General features: G+C 46.5%; 1 protein-coding gene across 3 annotated transcripts in view; it reads right to left on the bottom strand.

The window, feature by feature from the left end:
- The window catches only part of klhl5 (kelch-like family member 5), a 39,870-nt gene that overhangs the window by 10,764 nt on the left and 16,041 nt on the right, over positions 1-13,065 (bottom strand). For all 3 annotated transcript variants that reach the window (XM_027026427.2, XM_027026428.2, XM_027026426.2), the window contains 5 exons: positions 7,173-7,355; positions 3,702-3,838; positions 3,311-3,507; positions 2,276-2,488; positions 177-363 (listed from right to left, as the gene is read on the bottom strand). In XM_027026427.2, coding sequence (XP_026882228.2) covers positions 177-363; positions 2,276-2,488; positions 3,311-3,507; positions 3,702-3,838; positions 7,173-7,315 — 877 coding nt within the window. In that variant the 5' untranslated portion in view covers positions 7,316-7,355. The remainder of the gene's footprint in view (positions 1-176; positions 364-2,275; positions 2,489-3,310; positions 3,508-3,701; positions 3,839-7,172; positions 7,356-13,065) is intronic.

Below are 13,065 nucleotides of genomic sequence, written 5' to 3'. Positions count from 1 at the left end.
GCTTATCCGAGCAATATATTTATCTGCTTAAGTGAGAAATCCTGCTTTGTGATCTGCCCCTCTGCCCTATATGTACATACATGGTGTGTATAACTGCTCCGCCCCCATATGCATTTGCCTGGCATGTATAAGTACCCCACCCACCATGTGTACACACATGGTGTGAGCTCCGTTACCTTTTGTGGCATCCATGCCCCCCACGGCAAACAACGCCCCCACCGTGGCCTTGCGGGGGCGTGTCCTCGGGCTCTGCAGAAGGGGCCGTCGCTCTGGCAACAGATGGTACTTCATCGCCTCCATGACCAACCGCTGGCACTCCACGCTGTCCCTCAGGAGCAGGTTGGCCTCCATGTCTGCTAAAAACTACCAGTGAGAAAACATTAACCATACCCTCAGTCCATGCTGTCCCTCGGGAGCTCATTGGTCTACACTGCTGCAAAAACTGTTTTAAAAAATAAATAAAATCCTATCCTGTTCTCCACAGTTTTGATGGGACCAGAATAACAACTACATTATACACAAAACACTGAAGCGCCAGCGTCCCTTGGGAGCAAAAACCAGCTCCACTGTCACTAAACTAAAACCCTCATGTTTTCCCATATGAAGAGCAAATCCAGCTCCTTGTCTGCGGAAAACAAGAAACCAAAAAAAGCCTTTACCCATAAACCCTTATTTCACACAGGGTTATTCTCCAGTGAAAACGCAGCCTCTTCCGAGACTCTTCCTCTTTCTCTCTTTTCTAATCCTCTCTCGCTGCTGCGGCAACGAACTCATCCTCTCCACACCCACCCCCCTTTCCACCCCTCTGTTCCAACTCCTCCCTCGCTCATGGCCTGCTCTGGACGGAAGCCTTTTAATTAGACAGGAATCAGGCTAGTTGGTGGTCTAATCCCACATTAATGAAGTTTGCAGAGGTAATGCGCACCCCTCAGAGACAAGTGTCACACACACACACACACACACACACACACACACCTTTCCATTATCATAATTGCAGGCCTACAGCCAATAAAGACATCAAACCCTGTTAATGCTCCAGACCAGATTTCCTGAGGGGGAAAACATTAATTTACACATTTTTTTCCCATATTTTTCAAAGAGAATCTACAAGAGTTTAAAGCAGCGCCGTTTTAAACTACAGACATAAAACATTACACGCAAACACTGAATAGCTCACAAACCAATATTTTAAAAAAACTTCACTGCCAACATTAGCAATATTCAAATTTCTCTCTTGTGAATGTGGCAAATATATGTAGATCAGTCTATATTATATAATCCTCTAGATGATCTAATCTTTTACTTCTCGAGATGCAACCTGGACGCATTTGTGTGCACTCCTCCAAACTCCATGCCAGCCAACCGAAGTGCTTATTAGGTCTCTAAAGGTGCCCCAGCCCATCCCTCTCCTCAGCTTTCATAACCTGGGCTACACTTTCATTACACCGCCTCCACCATCGCTCCATCCATCTTGCCCTTCGTCTCCGTCCGCCGCGCTCATCCATCAACCCCCTCCCGCTCCGCCTCTCCTCTCCTCCGACTGCCCCCCCCGGGAGACGAACTAAACGCAAACGCGTTTCGCTTAACCGGCCCCCTTTCGACACGGAGCCGCCAATCGCCGCCAATCCCCTCCGTGGCTTGATGGGCCGTCATCGCCGCGACTGGGGGGAGTTGGATTTGGCGTGTGTGCGTAGGAAGAACGATTAGGTGTGAACCTAGACAGCAGGGGGGAGGAGAGGAACCGAATATGAAAGGAGCTGCAGGATTTCCATTTAGACCTGGTGGGCGGAAATCACTGAGGGCCTGGATCTGCCCACATCTTATGGGAGGTAAAATATTGCTGAAGTTTACAGAAAGAAAACAATTCTGAGATACAGAGAAACAGTGTGTGTGTGGGGAGATGTGAAACATCCTCCTTAGATATTCCACAGTGGTTAAGAGAAAGAAAAAAGAAAAGCAGACCACCACCTTTATCGACCTCTCCAGATAATGTGTTAATGTTCCTCTCTTATAATGTGCTCTTCCCTGCCACCCCCCCCCCCACCCCCCACCCCCCCACACACACACACACGACTGGTGGTGTGGTTTTTATCAGCCTGAATAAACTACTGGAGGGTGTGGAGCTAATGGTGGAAGTTTTAGTGGAGTTGCTGAGAGCGAAAACTACATGAGGGGGACCGATGTATTACCTTACATCCAGACTGATAGCCGGACTGATCTGAGACACCCTGATCTGTCTATTGGAGGTGATGGGTTGATTGACAGCCAAACTGACCTGTGGTTTGAGCAGTGGCAAGCGCACATGAGCCAGGAGGGCAGGCAGCTGCGGTTGGCGGGTCGGTGGGTCGTGGCGGACCCAGCTGAGCAGCGCCGTCACCACGGTTTCCTCGTCCGGTACGTTCATGTCATCTGATGCCAGGAGCTTCTCTACCTCACACGCTGGCAAGAGCAGGAACTCCTGATTCTTCATGACACCCAGGAAGTTCTCCTGAGAAAGGCAGGGAAAAGAGATCAAAGAAGCAGGAAAAGGGGAATAAGAAAGAAGAAGAAAGAGAACAAATTAGAGACAAAGAAAGAACAGGAAAGAGAAGGAGTGCATGAAGAACAGGAAACAGAAGGGGGGGGGGAGTCAAGTTTTTCCCCCACACAGTCTCCATGACAACCTCCCAGTTGGTAACCACGAGGGGGGGAGGGGGCGCATTATGGGCTATATTTTGTGAATTAGCTTCCCTCAGGAACAGAGCAACATCCAACAAGAGAACGAAAGAACCTAGTGTGTGAAGGCTGAATACTAGCTTGACCAATTAAACTCTCCCAGTTCACCCTCTCTCTCTCTCTCTCTCACACACACACACACACACACACACACACACACACACACACACACACACGCAACATTTGTGTGCACGCTGTGGAAAGTTCCGGCACAGTTAACTGCAGAGGAGGGCAAATCCTTAAGGACGTGTATTTGAGGCCACGAAAAAACAACAAAGGAAATGAGAAAGAGAGAGAGAGAGCGAGAGAGAGAGGGGACAAACACACACAACTATAAAAGGCTCTTTAGTATATTCAGGCACAGGCATTTTTGCAGAGTACAATATAAAAAGAAACAGCAATGGTTCACAATAAAAGATAAGTCATCAAAACGTACCCATCCCATCACTGAATATAACTACAGTCCTGAGTCCAAACTTCACAGCAGTACTTACGGAACCCTCTGTGTGTGTGGGTGTGTGCGGGCATTTTGTGTATACATGCACATTTTCATGCGAGTGTTTTGCATGCATGGGCGTGTGCACATGCACGTTACCATGGTGTAGTTGTGCGCCACTTTGTGTAGATCCCGGCAGCCCTGGGCATCGGCGAAGGACCTGATGCCCAGGCAGTTGGAAGGGTGCAGCTGCTTCATGAGGTAGGCGCAGCACGCCTGCACCACGGCGGACAGCTGCAGCAGACACGCGGCAGACAGCAGGCTCTCAATAGTGTCCTCTCGCAACTCCAAACGCCCTGGTGGGGGTGGGGGGTTGCAAGCAGGAAGAGAAGAGAGGAAGGAAGGAGGGATGAAAAAAGAGAGAAAAAGAAAACGGGAGGGGGGGAATGAGAAAAAGAGAACCAAATCATTTACTTATTGTGCAGAAGCTTCCTAAACTAGTGTAGGACCAAAACAATGGTCACATGGAGAATGTTTGCACAACACGTACCTGTATACGCATACTGCACCAAGACCCACAATGCGTCTGGGTCCACCCCCTCCATCTTGACTTCCTCTTGCTTGGCCTCCCGCACGTCGCTAGTGAACATGGCTGCGAAGTAGTCCGACACAGACGACAGGACTAACCTGAGAGAGAGAGAGCGCGACAGAGAAAGAGACATGCACAAAAACAAACTCAGAACACTATACTCTTCCTCTCAGACTCCAACCAGAAAGTTTACCCAAATAGCTCATTTCATTTAGGCAACCAAAAAGCTCAATAAAGTGTATTTAGCCACCAGAGTCTGAGAATACCTGCAGTCCCACAACGAGCAAGAATTTAGTAACCAGAAACCCCCAACTCAGACCCAGGAATTCAGAGTGGGGTTAGTCTGGGACAGTCACATAATGCATAAAAGAGTATCGAGTTTTACAAAGTTTTAAAAGAAGCAGTGAAATAACAGTTACATCTTGCATCAAAACCACTGGGAGCCATCGTGGAACGCAGAACCCTCCAAATGTCTTGGGGAGGGCTTTGCACGGCCACCGGCATGATGGCAACGACCCATCTGACACAGAGAGACGAGCTCCCCATTCTGCACCCCAACATTCTCAGAGTTCACCAAAGGGTGTAGATTTTTCACACCCCAGATTCTAGACCTTTTGGAGAGGCCAACATCTGTAAGCCTTTGAAAGAGCAGTTGCCTCTCACCGTTTTCATCCTCAGACAGGTGTAGCCACACAACGGAAAAGCTGCCAGCCAAAGCACAAGGTTCAAAAGGCGTTAAGAAAGGGGACAAGAGGCTTTTTGGGGTTAAATACCAGATTCTCCATTATCCCCAGTCAATTAATACCGGTGGTCCATAAGGGCCCATGGTATTTCCACTGCACTCAAGCTAATTAAGTGTCTGATCTTAGTTTTTTTTTTTTTGCTTTGGACGATGCTACAGCAGCAGCTAGAAATCATCCAAACAATAATGCTTTCTCGTTACACTACACTATAAGCCCATCTAGTACTGATCTTTAAAAAAAAAAAAATAAAAATAAAAAAAAAATAAAAACAACATTCCAGCATTCCTGTAATTCAAAAACAACTGCAATAACATGGGATACGCGTGTATCCGTGTGCAGCTCTGATCAAAGTCCCACCTCCTTCTGCCACAGGTAGACGCAACATTCCCGGTGGCAGCCAATGGCTTCCGGCCCAAGAAACTTCATCAAAGGCCTTCTGAGATTGTCTACAGGGGGACGTCTACCGAATCAATCAGTTCCACAGCACAGAGGCTGCAAGGTCGTTTTCCGCCAACACTCAGCACCTGCAGAACTACTGTGGGAGAATCCATCTCCACCTCTGGAGGAAACCCAGGATCTTAATACCCATAAGTGGCTCCCAGCTCACCTTCACGTGTCTGTCAGTACCAAAGAACACAGTACACTAAAGCCCTGTGTTCCGGCACTGCTGAGAGACATGGGTTCCTCTAACTCTAATCCGTGCTGATGTAGATTTCTGAACTCTTTCAGGGCAGATGATTAATCTTCTTCCATCTATGCTGAATCAAATAATGACCAACATCAGCATACACTGTGAGCGTCACTGTTAGGTCTGCCTTGATCCTGGGCCAAGTCTGAAAAGGCCACAGCCTTGCCGAGAGGGGAAACGGAAACGATTTTGAAGCATTTCTTCCGCACAACCACAGCTGCTTTGACGAGACCCCAGGCGGCCCACATTTTTGCTATATCCAAACTCCCTGCTCACCTGATCCAAGCGAGAGAGAATGCACACCAGGAGACAAAGACCTGGACTGGCCTCATCTCCCAGTGGACTCGGACTGCCATCAATACAAACAGGAGCCCATATTTTGATGGTACAAGATGGAGGTGGGGAAGAGGATGAAAGAGTCGAGAGAGAAAGGGACTGCAGATTTGTTTGATGCTTTCCGCTAAAGCAGTGTAAAAGCAGAGGATTTCCTATTAAATCAGCTAAGCCCACACACACACACACACACACACAGAGCATGGCTCAAATCCCAAAGCTTTAAATCTATTAGTCCAGTGTCTGTATGTTAATGACTGTGTATAACAAAATGAGAAACAGCCATCAAAACAAATACGGCTATGTATTAGGAGGCTAATTCTCCAAAACTGTGTCTCTGAGAGCATGTCCTGCCATCTTCAGCACATGAAACAACGCGGCTGAAGACGCCCAAACAGACGTCAAAATGTGTGTGGCGTGTGACCTCCACTATTATAGCCACTGGTTTTACTGTTTCTTTATCCCTCCACCCCTTGGATGCAGGATGAAGCAGTCAATCATTTAAAGCAGAAAATCTATCTATAAATCTAGTAGTAATTATAAATGACATTACGATATTGGGTCCTTCAAGAAGGAAACCAGTCCCAGATCCCCAAACGAAAGACAGCAAAAAGAGAGGAAGAGAATGAATGGATGGATTAGGGAAGACAGGGAGCTATTGACAGGATGACTCAGACAGAGAGATAATACAGATAGACATGCCCACACAGAGAGAGAGAGAGAGAGAGGGAAGAAAACATGACACCAGCATTGCAGTGTCTCAGCCTGCTCTCTTTAACTAATGCCACCTCAATTTCTCTTCATCATCGCTCTGTCTGTCTGTCTGTCTGTCAGAAAGCTAATTAACCCGGCTTTATCTTGCTGGACAATCACAAATCTCACTTGCTGGCTCAACACACATGGCAGTGGTTCAAGAAGAATAATCTCAACTTTCTCATCAAGTAGACTGGGTCCATTGTCTGACTTCTGCAGACAAAAACAGCATGCAGGTTTCAGTCATCAGGGTGCTCTGTGTGTGTGTGTGTGTATTTATCGGTCAACGTGAACAAACCCCTTTGTACCGGCCCGAGGCAGACCCCCAATTAGACTCCTAACTGGGTCATCGGCTACCTAAAAGAAGGACGATGGAGGGAGAACAGAGGGACGACAAGAAAGCGACAGAGTGGGTGATGAACGGGCAAAGGAAAGATGACACAGGGGGTGTTCACTGTCAAAACACGAACAGCTTGTGTGTGTGTGCAGGGCGCGAGTGTGTGCAGGGCGCGAGTGTGTGCAGGGCGCGAGTGTAGGAAAGGGCCTGAAAAGACAGAAGGGACTGACTGTAAAATGTGCTCACATCCGTCTCCTTGCTTTCTCTTTCTCCTTCCTCTTGTCTCTCGTCACTCCCTCTCTAAGCTCATCCAAGCACACATCCTGAAGGATTCATCTTCAGCTGACTGTGCCAAAACTGTCTGACTGTGTATACACACACACACACACACACACACACACACACTCACAGTAGGCCTCCCTCATTAGTGAAAGACTTTCTTTTTAGCATACGTGAGCATTCTCACTAAATGCCAACTTTTAGACTCTGCAAAATCTCTGTCTCTTCCTCCGTACTGCCAACTCTCAACAAAGGCCGTTCTGGTGTGTTGAATGCGCAAGGCTCGCCGTGCGCGTTACCTGTGCGCGGGAATTCGGCGCTCCCCGGCCAGCAGGACAACGTCGCACAGCTTGCGGGTCCTGAGGTAGGTCTCCATGCGCCTAAACGTGTTCTCGGCGTGGCAGTGCGACTGGAAGAGTTCATCTGGCACGCACGGCTCCATGGACACGCATGAGGACAGCGTCGCACTGCTGTTAGAGGTCCTGAAAACACACACACACACACACACGAAGAGAGAAGCGTTAACGAGACCGCGGTGGTCGCGTAACTCGAAACGACCCAACAGAATGGTTAATCGTTTTCATTTTTAATTAAATCGTTCCGTTAACTAAGAATGATGAGCTTTGACTGAAATTCAGCACACAGAATTCGTGCACATGAAACGAGCTTAAGTCACACTTGGACCGACTTGGACGGCAGCATTTACTGGCACAACAAAACACTCTTTCTCTTCCATCTAATGGCGGCGTGAACATAAACGCTCCTTTGAGGGCTTGTGGTAATTAGTACTAATGGAGAAGTCGGCCATAAAATACACAAAGCAAACGAGTTTGTCCTTGGTGGTTTGGCTCTTTTATTTTTGTTCTCCTCAACACTCGTTTCCTGTGAGTCTCTTTCACATGCTTTCTTTCTCCCCTCTCCACCACATTGCTTGTTTCCTGTTAATGTCTCTCCTTAGCGAATCAGTTTTCTCTTCTTTCATAATTTTACAGCTCCATAGTTCTTGATATTCTCCTCTCGCCAAGGTTAACTATTAATTTCAAACGGCTTTTGGGCTTTTCTTGTCGCCCGAGAGCTTTGTGGAATTAATATTGCTAACAGCGCTAATTAATCACAGGCTTGTCATTTTCAGACTCATTAAATAAGCCGCACTGAAACAGGCGCTGTATTTGCAGTTGGAAATCAAGGTCGCAGCGTACTAAACTCTAACGTAACTTTGATACTGCAAAGAAACCAGCGGCAACAAGGTAATATAAATTAAGAATATGCATTTTTCTTAACGTGAATTTGGTCGGTTTCTTTAATCAAGCGCGTTTAAATACGGTTGTGGAGGTCTTGGCGTTACATGTCGACACTTGCTTCCACCCTGCATAACGCCGACGAGCTCCACACCTGAACGAGGTGGAACAGACATTTGACAGGCTTACGTTAGAGCGCAAACCCGTAGATCGGAGCAGAGGTCCTTGCCGTAAACTTCCATTGCTTTAGAGCTGATCAACGGAGGGTTATTGTGTCCTTCCTGTTTCATCAAAATGGCTTCTGAGAAGCGTCCGAAAACGAACTTGTGTGTTGGTACGTGTGCCCCCTGGGTACCAAAGCCATGCTCGTGGTGTGACTGGCATGTGCGTGTGTACATTTTGTATAGCGAGGAGAGCAAAAAAAAAAATTGAAGGCCGAAGTGGTTAGTTCAGAGGGATGATGTTTGCTTGTCATTAGTTGGAAATCAACTATATTAATCATTAATTGTGATTCATAAGCGCCTGAATTGGTCCTATCTGTTTTCTGTCTAGCTACCCATCCCCCAACAACCGACGGACAACAGATGGCAGATGTAGTGTAGTGGAGAGTTTGTTTATCATAAGATGTGCTCTCAGCTATAAACCTGTTTAAGACAAAAGAAACAGCAGTTAAAAAGAGCAGTCTTACCTACTGCTTCTCCAGTTACTTAACTGCAAGAGGCTGCATGTCTGCTCTGTTTAGTAGGGCAGTAACTGCTTGCGGGTCAGATGATGGTAGTTTTAAACCGTGCTGCGATATGACCATGGGTATGACTCAGATGAGCTTTTGTCGCAAATATCCAGACATTACTGACCAGTCTTGGGCTTTTTAAAGGGAGTGCCCAAACAAACAGACGTCACTGACCAGTCTTGGGCTTTTTAAAGGGAGTGTCTAAACAAACTGCAGGTGTTGGCAGCAACCAACATAAGCATAATGTTTCAGGAAACCAGACTGTATATATTAGTACACTGTGTCACAGGGTACTAATAACTGCTAACTGTTGAGCACAGTTAATAATCACAAGTGAAGCGCTGCTCACAGTGGCGACAACTGTTAATCCTATTCCCTCCGTTCAGGCCATTTCATCTGTTTATTTTCTAGACCACAGCTGCTCCACTCTAAAAATGATCCAGCACTTTTTGGCAGCAGAGATGAAAGATTTTGTTTTGTTCAAAGTGGCATCTCATTCTCTTCCAGGTTTGCAAGTTTGAACTGAGGGAAAAAAAAAAAAGTCAAGGGGGCAAAAAGTTCAGCTCAGTCTGAAAAGCTTGCCTGGGTCTCAAAAGCTCACCTCAGTATGAAAAGCTCACCTGGGTCTCATCCTAGCCTTCCTGCAGTGAGATCAGTGAGCATGTCTCCTCAGCTGAGCAGGTCTTTAAACAGCTGCCTCTGGACAGCTGTATCATGGCCATACGACCCCCACTGGGTCCAGATGAGACCCAGAAGGAAAACACTCTCCCAAAACACAACTCGACCAATTCGATGCCTCCCCTCAAAAGCTTCGGGTTTGGTTGACCTGGCAGCCTGAGATGTCATCCTCACGCTTTCAAAATCCATGATTCATTCTTGGATTTGACTCCAAACCCGGTAATTCACATGCATCCAAGCACATTTGTCAGCCTGTCCAAAATGCTGGCGAATCACCATTTAGATGAATTCTTCTTCTTCTTCGGTCTCTCTCTCTCTTCCTCACCACCCCCGACACAAGTAAACTGCACACACACCACACCTGAGACGTTCCTGTTTCCCAAGCCAAAAGCTGTGGTTTAGGAGGAACAAGACACTGTTGGCCACTAAACGTTGCGATTGGGCTTGGCTTTCATCCTGAATTGTGGGAAATTCTTGCAACGCTATTTAACAGACTGCGCTCTCGCGTCTCTGCGGATTTGCAAACACAGGAAGGTAAATGGAGGTGGTGGGGTGTGCGGGATCAGGATAGTTAAAGGCTCTTGTTGTGCCTCTGGGACGTGCTTGAGACGGGGTCCTGAACACAGTCACGAACGTCTGACAGAAACAGTCTCGCATTTACAGTTAAATGACACCCCTGATATACACCCAGCGAGACTCACCTAATGTGTTCTGTCATAGAATATGTCTCTCTGATGAAAAATGTTCATTACCCATGTGCATTACGTGCACATACACACGCGGGCATGCGCACACACTTTTCATATGTAATCAAAACACAAGCACAAACACACACACACACACACACACACAGAGAAAATGCAAGCCAGTACTTTCACAGTATGATCATCATGTTGGAGAACAGAAGCACTTGGCCAAGGAGCAGGTGAAAGGAACTCTGGGCTTTGTAGGCTTCTTGGGACACTGCCCAAGACCCACAGTGGATTTGGACCTGGCTTCCCTACAGCACTCTGGGGCTGGATCAGCCTTAATCCTTGTGCACGCGTACACCCACGCACTCTCACACACACACAAGTACGTACATACAGAAACACCAACTCAGCATGGAACAAGACCACATTACAGACAAAGAAGGAAACAAGCCTTTCTTTTTTTTTCCAAACAAAGTTGACACATTCAGGTATACATATTTAGTAGGACTATTACTTTCAAATCCAAAATGATATATCATATAACAAAATAAGGCAGTGAGTTGGCAGGGTGTCACCTCCTGTCAGACAGACCACTGTGACAGACCGTAACCAAGAACAGACTCAGAGACCGCAGTGTGGCCATTGAAAAGGCCTTAAATGACAAAGAGTCCTGCATGCTAACAGAGAGGAATCCTTAAGGCAACCGTATACCAGGTGTAGCTGAGACACACGAGGGGGAAATCGAATCCAAATCAATTCCCAAATTTTAATGAAAGGACAAAAACCAAACAAAAAAGAACCAGTTTGTCTTGGGGCAACAGCATTATCTTCTAACCATATGCCTCTCCAGTCAGGCTTTTTGAAGAGCAGACACTACCACCCCAGTATGACCAGCCTGCATATTGGTGGCCTGTCCTCAGTTAACCTCCCACCCCAACACACAAACAACCTTACTCTTGCCATTAGGCAGCTCCAAAATAAACATTCCTTTAAACCGGACAAGTGGTAATATAATAAGCATTGCACAGTGGTTACATATTTTATTGGAATATGCATCACTGGGAAAATTGTGCTTCATTAAAAAAATTAAATGGATCAAGTTATTTAAAAAAAAAAATCAACAAACATATTCAAGTATTCTTGAACTGGGATTAGTGCGGAAAAAAAAAACCTCTCCACTTCTGGCTGTATGATTCCCATCTCTCCACAATCTCACTAACCACCTGCTGCGTAATTACCAAATTTGCTGGGATAGCGGCTACTGTCCATGTTACTCCAAATAATGCACCTCTGCTGATATCTGTGTCTTCAGAATGTTCAGCTATGTCGATTTCAAAACTTTGACTATACTGCATGCTTATAATGCTATTTTGAACTGAAGGGGATGGGTGGGGAGAGAGAGTGAGAAAAGCCAGGGAAAGATGAGGAGAGGGTGCAAAGACAATGCGAACAAAAGAAAGATACACAGAGATGGAAAAAAACACTTTGTTTTTGGACCAGAATATCTGTCAGTAGATGCATACTCTGTTCTCAATAGACGTCGCCAAATCCACACACACAAACAGCTACAAACCTGCCCGTGCACACACACACACACACACACATTCTCTTGGGTCTCAAAAGCTCACCTGGGTCTCATCCTAGCCTTCCTACAGTGAGATCAGTGAGCATGTCTCCTCAGCTGAGCAATCACACACACACACATTCTCATCTCTCATGTTTTTGACAGCTTTCTGTACCCCTGTGTCTGTCTCTGACTTTAGAAACATTTCTGCTATGGTGTGAAATGCGAACGTAACTCACAGATAAACCCACACACAGGATGACGTGAAATTGCACACACACCCCCACACCAACCACTGAAAGTAGATACATGCAATACAAGCACCTGCAGTGTGCTACATGCACACTGCTCTCTTCCAAATCACCAATGCAATAGCACAATCAAAAGATTCATCTTCTCCAGCAATTATATTCCAGAGAAATGTGTGAAGAGGCTGAAACAGGCTGAGAGAGAGACTGTGCTTGTGATCTCAGCAGCTAACTAACACTTCCCTACATTATCTTTAGAGCCTAACTGCAGATTTTGTACAGAGAGGCGTTTTTTCCTGGGCATGTGTGCGTACTGATCCAATAATACACCAAAATGCATTTGCTGCATGTGTGATACATACTGGTTTTACTCATCTGGCAAATATGGTGCTTTAATAGAATACCTCCAGACTCATACACACACACTTTCTCACACACACACACACACACACACACCTGAAGCACAGTTCTGCTGCACTGTGTATACGCCTCAGGCATGCCTGCCAATAGAAATGTTAGGCTCCACCTACTGTGACAGGTAATTATGCACCTGTCAATTCTATGATTTCCTCAGGTCACACACACTACACACACACTACACACACACACACACACGCGCGTTTTTCCTATGGCAGGCCAGCACTGATAAGCTCTCAGCAGGATTTTGAGCAAAGCGTAAACGAGAGACAGGATGAATCATCAGCTAGCAACACGCATCATGTCACACACACGCACAGTAATTTGCAGCAATCTCGTCACGGTAAAGGTAGCAAAACAAAGTTACGCGCGAGTGCCATCACTCACTAAATCGCTCTCTCCGACTCACCTGGTTCGGCTACCGTTGCATCACTGTGCTGATTGGCCCAGAACTCTCGCTTGGGCATCAAAGCGCAGATGGATAACGGCTTCACTAAGTACGATAAGCCCTTTTATCTTGACGGATCGTGTTTCAAACATTAGTTGCTGTGCCATTGCGGCCATTTGCTCTACAAGATTTTGTATCTACTAAGCGGCTGAATGCAACGTGGAAACTTTACTCTGA

Source organism: Electrophorus electricus, chromosome 9 (genome assembly GCF_013358815.1).
Source record: "Electrophorus electricus isolate fEleEle1 chromosome 9, fEleEle1.pri, whole genome shotgun sequence".
NCBI lineage: Eukaryota > Metazoa > Chordata > Actinopteri > Gymnotiformes > Gymnotidae > Electrophorus > Electrophorus electricus.
The sequence above is the reverse complement of the archived record's forward strand: the minus strand, read 5'-3'. Positions and strand labels throughout refer to the sequence as shown.